This window comes from Bubalus kerabau, chromosome 3, assembly GCF_029407905.1.
Source record: "Bubalus kerabau isolate K-KA32 ecotype Philippines breed swamp buffalo chromosome 3, PCC_UOA_SB_1v2, whole genome shotgun sequence".
In the NCBI taxonomy this organism is placed as follows: domain Eukaryota; kingdom Metazoa; phylum Chordata; class Mammalia; order Artiodactyla; family Bovidae; genus Bubalus; species Bubalus kerabau.
In genome coordinates this window covers 67,269,751-67,289,490 of record NC_073626.1, presented here as the reverse complement: position 1 = coordinate 67,289,490, position 19,740 = coordinate 67,269,751, and the positions used below count along the sequence as shown (strand labels likewise).

The following is a 19,740-nucleotide window of genomic DNA, read 5'->3' as shown; positions in this document are numbered from 1 at the left end:
GTTCGATAGAGGCGTAATTAAGACAGAGATTAAGCGAAATGATCCGAATCCACAGAACCAGAGTAAATGGGAGTAACAAGGACTCCAAGAAGTGAGCGATTGGAAGGCAGGGGAGTGGGGGCAGGCTGGGCAGTGTCGGACTCACCGGCTCCGTCGGCAGTGACGATGGCCTCCGGAGAGATGCACACGCCGCGGTCATAAACTGGCAGCTCCTCGCATGCCAGGCTTTCCGGCCACGAGTGGCGGTACTTGATGAGGATGGGCTCACAGCCCTGCCGGGCCCGCTCGCACACAGACTTGCAGGGCTTGATGGGCTCGTGCTGGAAGTCAATGGTGCAGATGGGCGCGTACATAGCACAGAGGAAGAAGAGCAGATCCGGGCTGCAGTGGGTGCCCAGCAGACCTTCGAACTGCTCGATGGCCAGGATGGCGTTGGCCTGGGTGCTGTGGTGCAGGTGGTTGGGCATCTTAGTCATGTTCCAGGGCAGGGACTTGCACAGGGGAATGCGAACGGGCTCACAGGCGGCCGCCCGCGCTCCGGGCACGCGGAGCAGGCAGAGCGCAGCCAGGGCGAGTAGCCCGGCCGGCAGCAGCAGCATCCCTCCTCGGCTCCCGCAGACCATGATCTCGGCAGGATGGGGCAGGTTGCAGCAGTGCGGAGAACGCCGAGAGGCCCGCTCCGCCGTTTCCTCCTCCCCGCCCTGGAAGTGGACACAATGATATGGGAGCTTCTCCTCCCCCGGCAATCTCACAGCTTCCTTGGATCAAATTCCCCCAATGGGGTCCCAAAAGCTGCGCCGAGCGCCAGCCGCCGCCGCCCCTGCCGCTCCTGCCTCTCCGGCTGCTCTTTCCAGACGTCTAAGACTTCTGGGGCCGCGGCATCTATTTAATTCCTCGCTCCCTCTGGCAGAAGCGTCCGACTTCGCAGATGAGACAAAAACAAGAGGAACCGAGGGAGGAAAAAAACAAAAACAAAAACAAAAGTAGAATTCAGCTGAGGTAGTTGGAGCTCTGGGGTGTCACGTCCCCTGGATTACAAAAAGGTGCTAAAAGAAGCATGAAGGTCTCCCAAGTGAGGAGGAGGACGGGGCGGGGGGGTGCAGGAGGGGGGAAAGAGAGGGCAAAGCCTCCTAAGGGAGGACTAGGGTGCAATAAGAGTTTGCAAGTCTGGTAGGCTGAGCAAAAAGACCCAGCTGCGGGTCTTTGGTGTGAGCTGCGGCTGCTGCAGCGACCGCCGCTGGCAGGAGGGGACCCGTCCGAGGAGCCGCGACGGGAGGTCTGCGCCTCGGATCCGCTGCTCTTCGCTTTCCAGCCTCCAGGAGCGAGAGGCAGCCCCGCCCCCGTGTGGTCCCAGACCTCCAAGCGCCCGCTCCCCTTCCCGGGAAGGGGTCTGTGGTTTTGAGGCGGAGGAAGGAGAAACCTGCAAAAGCAGAGAGGATGCGATAACCCGAGACAGAGCGGACTGGAGACGACCCACACAAGGGAGCACCGCACCCCGCTATCCCCGGCTCCAAAGGAAAGCCCCCAGCCTCTCACTGAAGAGCCCACCCCAAATCTCCACGAAGGAGTGCCCCCAGTTCCCTACTTGGGACCCACCCTAGCCCCACGCTCCCTGGAAGTATTCCCTTTAAGCAACCTATAGCCTCGCCTCTGTGATTACCGGCTCTGCAGAAAGACCTGAGGGGGAAGACTTAAGCAACGTCTCTTGAAAAATGTCCAAGTCGCAGAAAACAGGGACCCCTGCAGTGATGATGGAGCCTTATCAATCCAGAACTCCTGACTGCAGAGGTCTGCATTTTCAATAACTAGGTGGTGGCGGGGTGTGGGGGACCGGGGTAGGGGGGTGTGGGCGGAAATCGCCTTTCATAAAAAGAGAAGAAACGCTGTACATAATTACAAATAGGCCACGAGAAGCAAGTAACAGGTCTTTTTTTCTTTTAATTTTTTTCTTTTGCACTGCAGAATTAAAACTTATGCATTTTAAGCTTCAAAGTGAAAACTGCTTTAAAGTACTTGGGCTTCCCTCACCCACCCACCCCTGATTTTACTAAAATAAAATGGCACTTATTAACTCTTCTACCAATAAATTCACCTCACACTTGAGACAAACGTGTAGGAAAATTAGACCACACTGGTAATGATAATGATGATAAGGATAACAGTAAAATCCTTTCCATCCAAATGAGCTCAATCCAGAAAAGAAAATGGAAAACAGATCCCCTCCTGGTCTGCTCCTTCCACTAATGAGCTTCCTCTTTCCCTCCCTCTCCCCCCTTCCTCCCTTTTCAGGGCATATTGTAAATAGAATGACCTGCAGAGGCCCTCCTACCCTGCCCTTTCAATGGGAAATCACTGAGCAAAAAGATTGCAGAATGTCAGAAAACACAGCCTTCATTGAGAAGAGAAGGAAACAAACCCTAAAACAAAACAGGAAGTCACCTTTGCTCTGCATCACTGAAACATTTGGAGGCTTTAATCCGGCCATTTCTCACAGTCAGTAATAAGCAGACAAAAGATGCTTCCACTTTAGAGAACCCAGTGAGATGGTTTCCATTCCCCAGCCTTGACACGACAGCACGTATAAAATGTCAGTGCTAACTTGAATTTATGGAATTTTATCTCTAAAATGACCATAAACAGCCATTTGGGACTGCAGTAAATTATTTCAGAGGGAAGTTTCTTCCATTTAGGAGAAGGAAAAAAAAAAAAAAAAGATGTTAGATAGGGAGTCATTTAAGTGAGTATACAAACTTTGCCTGGTCTACAATTATTTTGTATCATTTAACAAAAGTAAGCCAAAAATTATATAAATAAATTAGATGAAAAAAGATTTAGCAAGTAACGTTTAGGGGAAGAAACAAAAACAGTCAATATTAGAGCATTTGTGGGCTCTGTAAAGAAAATGTAGGTGGGATTTTCAATAGTTTAGAAGGGAGAAGTAGATATAATAGATGGTTTGATAAATATATTTTTCTATTCATCTTATATCTTAACAGCATGAGAAAAAGAATGAGCCAGTTGTTGAATGGTTCTACAATTATCTGAAATAAAGTGTGTTTTCCTTCTCTTGCACAAAAGTCAAATATCTCCTTTGTCTAACATGTACCCTCACAACAGTTTTCTAATCCAAATTTGTCTTTGTCAAAATCTAAAATAAATTTCACTGCTTCCTAGAAGCCTTAAAAAAAAATTTTTTTTAAGTATAGTTGATTTACAATGTTGTGTTACTTTCTGCTATACAGCAAAGAGATTCATATATATGTATATCTTCTTTCCTATTTTTTTTCATTATGGTTTGTTACAGGATATTGAATGTGGTTCCCTGTGCTATTCAGTAGGACCTTGTTGTTTACACATTCTGTATACATTTGTTTACATCTGCTAATCCCAATCCATTCCTCCCCAACTCCGTTCCCTTGACAACTACACGTCTGTTCTCTATGGTTTTGAGTCTGTTTCATAAGTAAGTTCATCTGTGTCATATTTTAGTTTCTATGTATGTGATATCATGTAGTATTTGTCTTTCTCTTTCTGATTTACTTCACTTAGTAAGATAATCTCTAAGTCCATCCATGTTGCTGCAAATGGCAATATTTCGGGCAATATTGCATTCTTTTTTATGGCTAAGTAGTATTCCATTATATATGTATATATATATATATATCTATTATATGTATTATATATAAAAAACACATCTTTTTAATTTGTTCATCTGTCTGTGGACATTTAGGTTGCTTTCATGTCTTGGCTACTGTAAATAGTGCATGTATCTTTTTGAAGATGAGTTTTTAGTTGTTGTCAGTTTTTTTCTGGATGTATGCTCAAGAGAGGGATTGCTGGATCAAATGGTAGTTCTATTTTTAGTTTTTTAAGTTACCTCCATACTGTTTTCCTAGGGCTCGCACCAACTTACACTTTCACCAACAGTGTAGGAGGGTTCCCTTTTCTCCACACTTTCTCCAGCGTTTTTTATTTTCAGACTTCTTAATGGTGGCCATTCTGACCTGTATGAGATGGTACCTAATAGTAGTTTTGATTTGTGTTTCTAATCCCTCCCAGCATCAGAGTCTTTTCCAATGAGTCAACTCTTCGCATGAGGTGGCCAAAGTACTGGAGTTTCAGCTTCAGCATCATTCCCTCCAAAGAAATCCCAGGGCTGATCTCCTTCAGAATGTAGGCATTCTGAAGGAGATCAGAAGGAGATCAGCCCTGGGATTTCTTTGGAGGGAATGATGCTGAAGCTGAAACTCCAGTACTTTGGCCACCTCATGCGAAGAGTTGACTCATTGGAAAAGACTCTGATGCTGGGAGGGATTGGGGGCAGGAGGAGAAGGGGACAACAGAGGATGAGATGGCTGGATGGCATCACTGACTTGATGGACGTGAGTCTGAGTGAACTCTGGGAGTTGGTGATGGACAGGGAGGCCTGGTGTGCTGCGATTCATGGGGTCGCAAAGAGTTGGACACGACTGAGCGACTGAACTGAACTGACTGGCCTTCAAAAGCTTTTTTGAGTACCCTGCCTGGTTCTGTTCACTTTTCTAGTTAGTTCTCCTTGAACGTCATTCTTTATTTTGTTTTTTGAAAATTATTCTTTAGCACTTGCCAATTTACTGCTTCAAAAAATTTTATTCATTATTCCATCTGGGTGTACTCTGTCTTCCTAAATAATAGGTATTTCTTTTTTAAGAAAAGATTTCATCTTCTATTTCTTTAGAAATAGTCATTTAAGAAATGTTGGCTGATGGAACTTAGAATGCAATATTTTAAATATTAACTTCTCTTATAGAGAAGTACACTACAAACTGAGTAAATTACAATAGCCAAGTTTGAAAAGTAGGCAGTGGGAACATGAAAGAAACAAGTGAGACATGGCATAATTTCCACTAGTGGATGAGCTGACACCCCCAAAGCTGAGTGCCTTCAAATTGGCCCGCACGGAGAAGGCAATGGCACCCCACTCCAGTACTCTTGCCTGGAAAATCCCATGGACGGAGGAGCCTGGTGGGCTGCAATCCATGGGGTCGCTAAGAGTCGGACACAACTGAGTGACTTCACTTTCACTCTTCACTTTCATGCATTGGAAAAGGAAATGGCAACTCACTCCAGTGTTCTTGCCTGGAGAATCCCAGGGACGGGGGAGCCTGGTGGGCTTGCACAGAGTCTTGCACAGAGTCAGTCGGACATGACTGAAGTGACTTAGCAGCAGCAGCAGCAGCAGCAGCAGCGCCAACTCATTGGAAAAGACCCTGACGCTGGAAAAGACTGAGGATAGGAGGAGAAGGGGGTGACAGAGGATGAGGTGGTTGGATGGCATCATCGACTCAATGGATGTGAGTTTGAGCAAACTCTAGGAGACAGTGAAGGACAGGGAAGCCTGGCATGCTGCAGTTCATGGGATCACAAAGAGTCGGACACGACTGAGTGACCGAACAACAACAACAAGAGAAAATTAAAGGAAGGCTGAAACCTGGTGCCCCGGAGGAAACAGGTCTTAGGTAATTTGTTTCTCTCAGATTCTATTTTACACTGTTTTATTTAACCAGCGTTTAACTGAGAGAACACTGATCTTTGTGTAAAACTGCTCCTGGGCTTGTACATGAAAGACAGCTTGAGGTATTTCTCCCTATCTTGTGAAGAAATTTCAAGGTAGATAATCTGTAGGCCATACAGAAGGGGCTGGAGAATTGTAACTTTTAAATGATATTTTGATGGGCATAGCTATAGGGATCTTTAACAACTCACATTTTAAAACTAAGGATGAAAATCGGTTTTATGCAGTGGATTTTATATTTGAGGAAGTCATTAAGATGGTAAATGCAACTTGTTGATACCAATACCTTGCTGAAAAAGATCTTATGAAAACCAGATTCTAGGACTTCGAAGGACTCCCCAAGACTCATCCAGGGGTCTCTTCCAGGGATGAGGGCACTTCAGAGTAACCTCGTGGCACCTGGCTCTTGCAGCCTCCTCGAACCTAGTTCAGCCTGTGGATCAATTCAGGGCTCAATGACTGCTTAGAAACTATATTCAGGCACAGTTACAGCCAATCATTCTTAAAATGCCTCCGGCACCACGGTAAGTGCCATTCCATTTAACTTCCTGACAAGGGTTCCTGTGGAGACATCAGAAAAAGATCTTGTTAGAGGTTATCACTGTGAAATAGTCATTTTTCAAAAATTTAAGTTTGACCAATTAAAACAATTTTTGCAATATCTTGTTTTGTCAGTCATTTAAATTTTAACATTATTTTCATCTGTTAAATACACCTTAAACTTATCCCAGGAGCAGTCTGCAAGGCTGTCCACAGCTGTCCTGTTAAGGAAAAGTGTGGGGCTGACGTGTGGAGTAACTAACAATTAGGGCGGCTCAGACCCTGAGCAGTCAGAATGACTGCAACCATTCTCATTCTGTGCGAGCTGAGCAAGGGGACTAGTCTTTATTAAGTACTTACTATGAGTGAGGCATGTAAACCACACCATGCTTTGCTGGAGGTGTAGGTTCCATAGATGAAGAAACTGAGGCTCAGAGGAATGAAGGAATTTCCCAAAGCTTCCACAGCTGGCTAAGGGCCTGTTGGAAGCGGGACTTGAGTCCATGCTCTTCACAAGTTCAACAATCCCGCTTCTTCCTGGGCAGAAATGAGCTGGGAAATGGGAAAGATAGACAGGACTCTGTGAGCCTGGGTCTCTGTCTGAACCCAGCCATATTGGTTGTCCACCTCCGGCTCTGCTGCCCAGGAATAGAATGCAAAGCCTTGAGCTCCAAACAGGGAGAACTTCCTGCTTTATGGCCTCTACCTGAGCTATTCTGCAGACCTCGTAATTCCTTTTTGGGAAGATTTGACCTTTCCAGTCTCCAAGCAACCCAATAAAACCCCCCACCTGTTAGCTATATCAACATCAGGGCAGAGACTCTCAAACTGTAATGTGCAACAGAATCCCCTACAGGGCTTCTGAACACACAGACTGCTGAGCCCCATTCAGAGTTTCTCACCTGGTAGTTCTGGGGTAAGGCTTGAGAATTTGCATTTCTAACGAGTTCCCAAGTGATACCGATACTGCTGTCCAGGAACAGTGAATATCATCCTTTTTAATTAGGTATTAGCTCTGATTTACCTTTAGCAAACTTTACATGCTAAAGAGATTTCATGATTTTTATCTCCTGGTTGTCTTCTGTCACAAAGACTTTGAAACAAAATTTCTATAAAGCAGCCTAACAGCTAATGACACTCTGAAGAGAGGTAGAGGGTAGAGAGGACTCGATGCCTCAGTTAGTTATTCAAAGGCTGTCCTCAGAGCCCCAGTGAGGCCTGACAATGAAATCAGCTGGCTTTCTGACCCCAGTGTACTTTTCTAAAGGAAAATAGCACCACTCCATTCCGATTGCAACAAAAGAACCATAGATTCAGCTTCAAAGAAGTTCCAGAAGGAACCATAGTATCTCAGTAAATGAAAGGAGCTCAGCAATATCACCCATCCACCTGTTCCTCCTCCTTAACCTCCCAGCCCTTCCTATCTCACTTGAAGGGAAAACTCAGAGATAAAATCATTTATGTAAAGTCATGAACTCAGTTACTGGTGGTTAAATGTGCCTGGTTCAATATTCTTTCTCTTTACACCATCTTCTTCTCTGTTGAAAGTGTGTATGTGTTTCATTCATTTAAAAACACCAAGTGCCTATATAAAGTATATCAGTTTACACAATCCCTTAAAATCTTACACATCTTTCAAACAGCTTAAAAGGATTTGGGAATCCAGAAGAGACAGTATGGGACACCTCCAAGGAAACCTCCTCGCCCTTCCTGTGTCTACTGTCAGTTGAAATCCAAATGATCCTGGATTTCTTTCTAATCTCCCTTTGACGAGATCTAACTGCAGATGATTTCTAGAATACCTTTTCTATCATTTTACTCTAGAATAGACATACATGTTTTGCTACATCTTTCATCTTATTCTCTAGAATACCTTTTCTATCATTTTACTCTAGAATAGACATACATGTTTTGCTACGTCTTTCATCTTATTCTATCTGTAGACATCTTGAATTACTCCTCAGCTCCCTCTCTTACGGTGATGGAGAAGTCAAGTAGCATACACGTATAAACAACTGAGCAACTGACTGTATCCATCAAGGCCACATTAGAAAATGGCATTAAAATGATCCCCACAAGATTAGAAATCCTGCGGGGGAGGGGAGGGAGGAATCAATAAGAAGCAATAACCCAGGAATTCCTTCACAGTCCAGTGGTTAGGACTCCACTTTCACTGCTGAGGGCAAAGGTTCAAATCCTGGTCAGATAATCCTGCTAGTCCTCTGTCATCTATGATTTGTTCAATGTGAGCTGTACATATCATATTTAAGCTGGAAGATGACTCAGTTTCTTCCATAGTTATATAGATAATGAGAACATGATTCTGCCAACTTGGCAACTGTATCAATTAACTAAAGCCAGATAATTTTTTTTTAAATATTTTTTTAGTTTTGAAGAATAAATGCTCATCAGAATTTCAGAAATAGGTGCTGAAAGATTTCTACAGAGATAGGGACAGAAAATCAGCCATTCTTTCCCTTGGCCTGATAAAGGTAAAAACCTGACGATCGAGTCAGATCATCCGGATACTTCTAAGCTTAGACATTTGGTAAATCCTTCATCTCTCTTGATAGACATTCAGAGTTTGACTAGTTTTTACTAGTAATTGTCAAACAAAAACAATTTAATTCTTTAAATATTTTGTAAGACTGAGAGCGTCCCTTTTCTTAGATTTCCTTTCTTCTCAATTTTGAAACTAAAACCATTTAAATTTGTAAGCTTTGAATGAAAACAAATTCTAGGTGTTTAAGAGGATCTTGTAGTAGAGTGCCCACTGGAGTCCATTTATACTGTTTTATAAACAACATAAATGTTCTGATGGTTTTGACTATGATGATAGTGATGGTGATTAACAATGACAACATAGCTATCAAAGTCTAGAATATTGTGTCTAATTGGACCGAAGTAAACAGGATAAAGAGGAAACAATGAAACTTCTATTTGGCAGTGATGAGGAGGTAGAATATAATCTCCAAAGTTTAAAAGTATATTGTTAGTTATCCTGGAAAAGGTCATTCATCCATTCATTCATTGAATACGTATTGCTGCCTTCTAAGTGCTGGTTTTAAGCTGTAGAGATGACATGATAAACAAAGCAAAGTCTGGGCCATCATAAAATGTACAGGGTTACAAGTTTTCTCTACAAAATGGAAAGAACTATATAATGGTTGGTCCTATATCATAACTGAGGAAAGACTAAGATAACATTATAACTTATAACATTATAAAGAAGATTTATACTAGATCTGAAGGATATTCTGGGTTGAGGTTGATAAAGTCCTGAAATTGGTCCCTTAGTGCAGAAAGAGAGAACACCTTCTTCTTCCAGGGCTTTAGATGACACCACCTGATAAGCACAACCACAAACATCACTGTTTTCTTCAGATGGGCCCCAAGCTTGAAGAGGAAGGAGGAGGCCTGGGAGGTGAGGCTTGGATACAAATGGCAGGTGGAAAATGAGTTAAGTTGGCATTTTTGATAGTACCTGTAAGCTTCTCTTGAAAAACTGCTTACATTTCCCTAACATATTTTCTGCTTGGTATATGATCATGGGTGACCTCGACCTGCAATGGCTTGGAGTGGTGCTTGAGTTCCCAAAGACTGAAGCTGAGTGGTGGTGAGAGCACCAGATCCCAGCCACTAGACCAGTGGTCGGTGACCAGATCGCTGGCCCTTTGGTTTTGCAGAAAAGAATTCCCATAAGATGGAAAGTAGTGAAACAAGTAAAGTGTTTATTAAGAGGAAAAAGAGTACAATATGTGCAGGTAGACAGGCAGACTTAGAGGGAGAGTCCCTAGGTTGCACCCTCGTGGAAGTCTGAATTACTTTTAGGAGGTATTTCTTCCAAGTCTCCTTTGGACAATCATTTTGATTTGCCTGTTTTACAGTCCATAGTTGGTATATCTCAGGGTCTTCCCATGTATGTGCACACAACTCTTAGTCAACATGGATTTTACTGAAAAGGTTTATGGGTAGAACATCCCTTGACATCAACCCACTTTGGCCTCCAAGGAGCCTTTCTGTGCATGTGTGGTCGGGAAGGTCTCCTGACTTGGAGAATGAGAACTATATGGTCTGGGCAGGGCCCAGCCTCCTCTTAATTGTCCTGCTATTCTTGTCTTCTAGTTTCAGTCTACAGGGAATATCCAATCGCTTTATCCTGAGGGGGTGGGGCATCTACCTCCTACCTCAGTATATATTTATTTAGTCACTTTTTATATAATAAGAGCCTAAGTTGTGTACATTCGAAATGATTCTTTGTCATATAGGTAACATGTTTCATTTTACCAAATTATAGGTCTGTGTTGTTTTCGCTTCTTTCCCCACATCATCCATGGATATTCTTTTTACAGAAGATCGCATTTCCTCTTCTTGGTATAAAAAATTTTAACTAGAAGTATCTGTAAGACCATAATTGCCAGGGTGGTACACGCCTCAAGGAACTCTGTCACGCAGCACCACATCAGTCACTTAGCGGGTGCTGCTTAGTGTTAAAAATATCATTTATGGTGAAAGGTTAGGTGGGGAACTTTGCATGCTTTACATCTGCTATGCATTTTGTTTGAGAGATCACTTTTTCTCTGAAGAATGTGGTCAAGCCAACAACAGGCTAAGATTTTCCCTAAAGTATTTGCTGCTGCTGCTAAGTCACTTCAGTCGTGTCCAACTTGAAGAACCAAGAAAACCATAAAATTGTAACACTTGATTTATAGTAAGACTATGACTAAGGCAATCAAAAAACTACTTTACATAGAAAAGTTCAATCACATTTAGAAAGAGAAAAGTATCCAAATAGACAGTCAGTCCATTGTTTCTATCTAGCTATTGCTGCCTCCAGGGAAATAACAATGTGTAGGTTTTCTTTATGAATGAACTTATTCTAAACATTTTAGGATGTAGGTATTCACACATTCCATGTTTTCAACTTTCCTGACTATAGAGAACTAAGATTTGTGTCATTTCATATATAGATCTCAAAATATACAAAGTATATGTTTCCATTGTTGCATTTATAAATGGGGCTTTCCTGGTGGCTCAGTGGTAAAGAATCCACCTGCCAATGCAGGAGACGTGGGTTAGGAAGATTCCCTGGAGAAGGAAATGGCAACCTGGTCCAGCCTGGGAAATCCCATGGACAGAGGAGCCTGAAGGGGTTCAGTTCATGGGGCCACAAAGAGCTAGACATGACTTAGTGACTAAAGAACAACATAACAAATAGTATATATCCCTAAGGCCATGCTACATGATTGAAATAAGACAAAAAAATATTTGATAGCTGCCCCTGGAGCCCCCCTCCACCCCAGGCAGGGAAGAAGAACAAAGGAAATGAAAAGAGGTGCAGCAAAGACAGGCTGGAAAGATACTAGGGATCAACTTCATGCTAGTGGGGAAACAAGAAGATAATTCCTCAAAGAGGGGGAACTGTCCTCCCCAGGACTGAAAACAGGAGGAATCTGACCAGAAGAGCCACTTTCCTGGTGACCTTGAGTGCAGAAAGCTTCTGGGCTTTTCCTTCTCCTTTGGAAATCTTCAAACCCTCTGATGACCAATCTGGTCACTTCTAGAGTGGTACAGCCACTGCAGGGAAGGCCTACAATGGCCCAGCACTCCTATGACTGAGAATTTAATTCTTATTCGTCCTGCAATCAAAAGTTATATATAAAGTCATGTTCTCCAATCAACTTTGTTGGTAATCATATCCATCAGTTTCTCTTCTGATGCTCTGTAAGTTTTTTTTTTTTTCTAATTGAAATCCTAATTTGGATTGGTAAGAGAGGGCTTTGTGTACTAAACCCCTTCAAGATTTCCCCGGTGTCTAGTTTCATCCCGCTAGTTCCTCTGTAATAGGGACAGGAATGACACCTCTGTGCAGTGCCCCAGCGGTACATCCCCACAAGGGATACAACCCCAAAAAGATGATTCCACATCAAAGTCCTACTCTTATTAATAACATTGTTTATTTTTATAAAAATTATTACAAAGAACAAATAGGTCACAGATGGTAAGTATAAAGTACTATTTACCAGAACTTCAACTCTCACCATTTAAATTTTTCTCATGTGTGCCATGACCCTCAACCGATTTTCCTCTTATATTGCCTGTTCTTTGCCTATCTATAAACAAAAATGCCCTGGAGATTAAGTACTACAGAAATATAAGATGGAATAGATGGTGTGCTAAGTAACCCTTTCCCTACCCCTGGAAAAAGCCTAGGACTAAAAGTGCTTTTGATATACTGTATGTTTTTACAAGGCCAAAATTGTGTTACACCTTTTTTATGATATGAGTACTATTCAGGAATCCGATCTATACTGTGGCTAAAGCCATAAAATATTATAAGATTCTGGGGTAAGATCCATGAAAACCGCTGAGCTTCTGTGTAAATCTGCTTGTAATTCAGCATATATCCCACCAGGTTTATCATTTACTGTCACTAAGACTCTCCTGCTTCTTTTATTTGCCACTCCCCACTAATAAAAGTAATGAATTCCAAGCATGATCATATGGGCCTGTGAACTAAGGCTCAACTCAAAACATAATGGTTACAAGATATTAATGCCTGAGAGGTAACAGTTCCTATACATTTTCACTATTAATTAGTTTATAAATTGTTTATAAAAAATGCACATCTGTTGAATCCTTAGCTCCCCCAAATCTTTTGTTTTAGAGAATGTCCACCCATAGATACTTATTTACTAGTTAACAATAGAGTGTAATTCCAAAGGAAAGGGTAAGCAGTGCTAAGATATTACAAAATCCTTTATCATGTGGACTGATACTTTGGTTGTCTAATCATTAATATTAGATTGTGTTAGGTTAAATGTATCCTTTAAAAAAATTTCAGGTGACCACTACAAAAACAGCAGAAGAACATATAACTTTCAAACTAAGGGAGGAGAAAATACAAGAGAAGCAGAGATGAAAAGGAAACTAAAAACTTCAAAATGTATCTCTGTACTTGAAAGCAGACATGGTCTGAAATTATTTACATTTGCAAATATTCCAGAGGACACATAACTCTTCCAAATTGTGACCCTCAAGCCCCACTTTCTTGCCAGACCCAGGGTTCTTCTCTCTCTCCCCTTCTCTTTTTTCTCTCACCAAGTGTATGTAAGTAAACATACACAAATATAGGTATATCTTTATATTTCTTTTTATATTCTCTATTTATTTTAGATCAATTTTATGTATACATTTTAAGCCCTTAGATTGAATCTACATGTTAATAAACAAATTTGACTAATGAAGATAAAAATAATATATTTGAATTTTTACTTATCTGGCTGTCTAGGGGTAGTGTTGCTGCTGCTGCTGCTGCTGCTGCTGCTAAGTCGCTTCAGTCGTGTCCGACTCTGTGCGACCCCATAGACGGCAGCCCACCAGGCTCCCCCGTCCCTGGGATTCTCCAGGCAAAAACACTGGAGTGGGTTGCCATTTCCTTCTCCAATGCGTGAAAGTGAAAAGTGAAAGGGAAGTCGCTCAGTCGTGTCCAACTCTTAGCAACCCCATGGACTGCAGCCTACCAGGCTCCTCCATCCATGGGATTTTCCAGGCAAGAGAACTAGAGTGGGGTGCCATTGCCTTCTCTGAGGGGTGGTGTTAGGGCTTTTTAAATCAATTTTTCAATGATAAACTGACTCTCAACTAAATTTATATAGCTTAAATCGTTCCAGTAGCTCCAAAGTATATATTAATTTTTTCAATGACAATGATAATTTAGGGGAGAAGGAAGAAGTGGAAAAAACATGTCATTGAGACCTGCAGATAAACTATCCAGGGTTGCAATCAGTTGCACTAACAGAGTGTAAGAAACTTCCATGCCAACTTCATCAGCCATTTATCAACACCACCTCTTTCCCTCTTTCTAGTCCTGATGCGATGTCTCTGATTTGACAAGTAAAGCACCATAACAATGGAAGTAGATTCTGTGCCTCATTAGTGTGGCCTCTAAAGAAGACGAGATGGTGTCTACTTGTGAATAATGCCATCAACTGTGGCTAAGAGCTGCCTAGAGCCTTTATCTTGGCAGCAAGACAGGAGGCTTGCAATTGGATTAAAAATGAACAAAATACAACTCTTTAGAAAGGCATTCCATTCTGTTTTTAAAAACAGGATTTTTAACATGTAATTTATACAGCTCTTCAAATCAACAACAAATTTTAAGTCCATTTGGTTTAAAGTAAACTAATTAGAAAAATTTTAAAGAGTTAGACTTTCCATTACAGTTTGATTAATATGCCAACCTAAAATTGAAGCCTTTAAAATAACTTATTCACATTAAACATTTTATAGAAACCCATAAAATGTTACACTGACGTGAGAATTCTCCTGGACTGACATTTTTTGTTTTAAGATGGCATACTGAACTACAAATTTAAGTTACTTTGTGTATTTGATGATATTTGGTAGACCCATATTAGGGAGTCTTTTTCAGACAGACATGAACTATCAAATGACTAAGCTTAAACAAAACACTTATATTGCTACCATTTAAAGGTTCCTTAGTGTAATGTTTTGAAAATGACCCAGAAATCCTAATTTAAAAAAAAAAAAAAAAAGAATGAGCTTTTACTAAAGTCAATGTGGCTGCACTTCCCTAGTCCTAAATGGACAATACAGGAGATATGGTCCTAAGTGTTAAGAAAGCAAACAAAAAACATTTTAGATGAAGTATGCCAAAAGTTCTGGAGCTCATTTATTTCCTTTTGGCTTTGTTGGGTGGCAAAGAAATAATGTGAACACTGAAACTTGTGAAATGGTCACAGTGTTTATCTTTTTTTATTAGAGCAGTTACAGCACTTAAAATACATTCTGAAGTTCAACATGCTTTTCCCAAAATAAGGCTTTCAGAAGAAAATCTGATGTTGCTAATCATGGAATCAAAATGCTTTGACTAGAAAAGTCTTAAAACCACCTATCCCACCAAATAAATGTCTTATGCCTCTTTCCCACTCAATGGAAAATATCCCTTGTTATGGGAATAAAATTATAAAACTAAGCAAGTTTGGCACTAGATTTTTATGCAGGCTGGTAACTTTCAGCGTGAGCACAAGGGCGGTTTCAGCCCTGAGACTGACTGCAACAAAAAGAACAACTTGGCTTTATTCAACAGAATATCTGCTCATTACTTTCTCTGAGGCACACAGGTGTGGGGAGTGGCTGAATTAAACTGAACCCCTGTTTAAGGTTATGAGAGTGGATGTGATGGGGCACACACTCAAGTGAGGTTTTTTCCTACAAGAAAATATTTCAACTATAAGATAAATGATGTGAGCACAAGACAGGGGCCTACAGAGAAGTAAGGCAATTATGCTCCTTCTATCGTGTGTCCTCAGCTCGCTATCTCCCAGAATAGATGTTCAATAAATGTAGGTTGTGAGGGTGAGTACATAAAATAAATAAGTAAAACAAAGAATATGTGTCATTTTATCTAGTTTAACAACTTTTTTTTTCTTTTTCTTCAAAACTGTTTCAATATAAAAAAGAAAGCTTTTTTTTTTTTTTTAATTAAGAACACATTTTCCTACTGAGGTTAAACTTAACACTAGTAGGGAGTGAGGGGATGAAATAAAACAGTCCTTCAACATCACCTTTTGTGCCTCTCATCCTGAACTTAAGGGAAGACCCAGGAGTTCAGTGGTGCTACTCAGCTTCCACATCCACCATCAGAAGCTTCCCAGAGTCCTGATGTCCAGTTTCCCCCAAATCCCTCTTTAGAGTGGCATAGGTCCATCTAGTCAAGGCTATGGTTTTTCCTGTTGTCATGTATGGATGTGAGAGGTGGACCGTGAAGAAAGCTGAGCGCCGAAGAATTGATGCTTTTGAACTGTGGTGTTGGAGAAGACTCTTCAGAGTCCCTTGGACTGCAAGGAGATCCAACCAGTCCATTCTGAAGGAGATCAGTCCTGGGATTTCTTTGGAAGGACTGATGCTGAAGCTGAAACTCCAATACTTTGGCCACCTCATGCGAAGAGTTGACTCATTGGAAAAGACCCTGATGCTGGGAGGGATTGGGGGCAGGAGGAGAAGGGGACAACAGATGGCTGGATGGCATCACCGACTCGATGGACATGAGTTTGGGTGAACTCCAGGAGTTGGTGATGGACAGGGAGGCCTGGCGTACTGCAGTTCATGGGGTCGCAAAGAGTCGGACATGACTGAGCAACTGAACTGAACTGAAGAAGTGGGCTAGAACTGAGGCTTACCCTTGGAAGGTTTTGTCAAAACACTTTCAGTCCGGGATAGCCAGACCCTTGACATTCTCCCATCAGTCAAGCCATGCTCCCATCACCAACCACTACCACCCCAAGATTCCCTTGATCCTGGTCTTTTCATGTCCCTTACACAGACCTTTTCCCACTCCTTCATCCAAGCCAACACACAGCTCTTTCTCAATACATATTCTCTGCTCCAGGAAGGCAGTTGGATAAGGATGACCTTCATGAACTTTTCCCCAATCTTGGCAACCAGTGACTATACTTACATACAACTCCATCACTTAATCAGATTATCCCTTGTTACAGAGGCATGTAATAATTCATGATGCTTCAAGGTTGAGGGCCATATAGTATCTCTTCATGTACCCCATTATACCCCATTGTACCCCATTATACCTTGTATTGTGCTGGCCCCATAGTAGATGATTAGTATTCATAATCTAAATAAGAATAGAATGTTTTTCTACTAGCTTCTCTATTTGAGGCATGCTAATCCAGAGCAAAGCCCTTTCTGGACCAACGTGTGATAGTAGTACAATCAGAGGTGTTCCTTGTTATGTGAATGTCAGTTAAGAAATTTATCCACTCAGCAAATTTACCGCTCTCCTGGACAGGCAAAGAGGTGAGACGTTAACCTGCTCTGCACAGCACTGCGATGGCAGATCCAGTTCACGTGATCGACATCATAGAAGAGGTATACGGTCATGGAAGTGATGATAGTGGTAGGAGTGAGGTGATGGCAACAGACTGTTTGGACACCCAGGAGAGTCTCGGTGTATTTTCTATTTGACAGATGATCCTTGAAATCCTCATCTCCTTCATTTCCTAATGTCGGAGGACCTCAGGACTCAGTCCTTGACTCCCGTATTTCCTCTGTATTTAACTCCCTTGGCAGTTTCATGCAATCTCACAACTTCTGTGTTCCATCTAGAAACTGATGACTCTCAGATTTATGTCTCTTAGCTCAGACTTTGACCCCGAAATGTACTCAACATTTCTACTTTGATATCTAGTAAACACCTCAAATTTGGCATGCCCCAAATTGTGCTCTGATGTTTCGCCACTACCATGCCAAAAAAGAAAGGAAAGAATAAAAAAAGTTTAAAACCTGGCCTATTTGCAATCTTTTCAATTTCAGTTAATGATAGCTCCATCCTACCATGGGTTCAAGACAAAATCCTAGGGGTCATTTTACCTTGTGTCTCTACTGTCAAAATAATATATAAAGAACCAGACCACGTCTCATCACCTCAACTGTTAGAACAGCGGAACAAGTCTATGATCACAGCAGCCTTGTGACCAGTCCCACTGCTTCCACTCTGTCCCTTCCAGTCTAATCACAACACAGCAGTGAAAGCAACCCTTTATAAATATAAGTTGGATTATGTTACACTTCCTTCATTTGTACTTAAAGTAAACATCAAAATCTTTCCAGCAGTCCACAAGACCAGCTGAATCTACTTTTCCCTTTCCTCTCTGACTTCATCTCCTACTGTTTTTTCTCTCCTTCACTCCACTCCACCACATACATTCCCTTAAACATTCTCCTGAACTTACTGGGAACGGAAATGCTCCTGACTCATGGATTTTGCCCTTGCTGATTCCTCGGTCTGGAGTACTCTTTCTCCAGATGTCTATATGACTCAGTCCTGTACCTCCTTCAAGTTTTTGCTTACATGTGAACTCCTCAAGGAAGACTTCCCTGATGACCCTATTTAAAAAGATAAATGCCCAATCCTGTGTCTCTCTTTATCCCCCCTTTTCCACTGCTTTCTTTTTCTCCCTAACTCAGCACCTTGTTAATATTCTCTCTATATATTTACATTATTATCTATCTTCTTCCCCTAGAAGGTAAGCTCAACGCAGGTAGTGATCTGACTATTTGTTGTAGGACCTACAATGGGCACCTAGAAGGCACTCAAAAATATTTGTTGCGTGAATTAGTGAATGAGTGACTGTGAAGAAGTCTTTACTGATTGTTATAGAAAGGAATGGTAACAGTGAGAAGTTATTCACTATGGTACCCTCACCAAATACGAACAATAGCAAGGCACACTGGTTTGAGTTCCATCTCATACCAACATAATGACCTTGTGTGAGTCATTCAACTTCTCTAAGCCTGAATATCCTGATCTGTAAAATGGTCATAATAGTTCCTTCTCATCTGACATCAAAAGGCAGTTTTAGGATAAAATAACATCTACAAAAACATCCAAGTCTCTGTAGGAACAAGTTGGAAAGGATAAAATGAGGATAAAAGGATAAAATGGAAAGGATAAAATATTTTCCCCTGGAGAGCAGAATTAAATGTGTGTGCAAGCAGGAGGAGGAATTTAGCTGCTTACCTTATACCATGATGATACAAAGATGGGATAATGGTGTTTACATAATATTCCCATCATTTTTCAAATAAAATTTTTAATAAGCAAAGTACTTGTTTCTACAGCTCTTTAAGCACTCTTAGTAATGCTTCATAAATGAGTCTAGGGGAAGCAGTATCCTATGTCTGAGTAGTTGGAGTGGGTGTGGGGACAGAATATTTCAGATGCTGTGGCCAGGACACATGAAACCACATGTCCTTTTCACTGATAATATAAAGACAGAGCTCCAGGAAATAAGCCCCAAGTCTAAACACCTTCAGAAAAGAGTATTCCACAACCTCTCTCAAAGATGCCTGAGTCTGCGTCCACAATTTACATAATCTCATATCCTGGAATTATCTGCTCATCTCCACGGCCTCTTTACATGCTGTGCCTGTGATTTCCTTTTCCCAACAGACTCCAGGGACCCAGCCACCATCCCTAACCTGTCTCTTGGTCCCAAGTTCAATTTTCCTTACTGCTTCTAGATATAAGCCATTCAGTTCATTTCATTTAAAATTGTAAAATGAACATTGGACAGGGATTAAGAGGAATAACAAAAATAGCCAACATCAGAGGTTACAAAGTTGGCAACTGCTAAGAGTCATGCTCCCAGGTTTATGCTTACCAACTTACTTCTGGAATAGAAGCCTAAGTGCCTAAAATCTTAGCCTTTCATTTTAATATTTCTGGGGTTGGAGCTTACCAAATTGCCTATTTCCCCCATTCATCAATAGAGGAAGCCAGCAATACACTGTAACCTTGAGTAAGTGTGTCAACCCTTCTCAGCCTCATTCTCCCTCTTATCAACAGGAATGTTAACAGTATTTGGCTTCATGAGGTTGCTGGGAGGTTTAAATGAGATAATATGTGTAAACAATTAGAACAGTGCCTGGTCTGATCAACGTTAGCCATTATGATGATCACTAATTTTGTCTGAAAAAGTATGTCTCCTCATCCTAAAAATGCCCCGCCCCTTTGTTAGGTGGGCACATTACCTGTCCAAGTATCTCTCTTTTAATGATACCTGCTCTTCCCACATATAACATGGACATTTCCCCCACCTGCC

General features: G+C 41.5%; 1 protein-coding gene and 1 long non-coding RNA gene across 2 annotated transcripts in view; both read right to left on the bottom strand.

Moving 5' to 3' along the window:
• FRZB (frizzled related protein) overlaps positions 1 to 1,334 on the bottom strand; it is a 34,209-nt gene extending 32,875 nt beyond the window's left edge. Inside the window, exon 1 of the mRNA XM_055572007.1 lies at positions 146 to 1,334. Coding sequence (XP_055427982.1) covers positions 146 to 623 — 478 coding nt within the window. The 5' untranslated portion in view covers positions 624 to 1,334. The remainder of the gene's footprint in view (positions 1 to 145) is intronic.
• A 3,294-nt stretch (positions 1,335 to 4,628) lies between these two features.
• On the bottom strand, positions 4,629 to 6,990 carry LOC129647684 (uncharacterized). The gene is made up of 3 exons (XR_008712429.1): positions 6,455 to 6,990; positions 5,841 to 6,115; positions 4,629 to 5,265 (listed from the first exon to the last, which is right to left on the bottom strand). It is a non-coding gene; the product is annotated as an uncharacterized LOC129647684 (long non-coding RNA).
• Between the last annotated feature and the right edge of the window lie 12,750 nt (positions 6,991 to 19,740).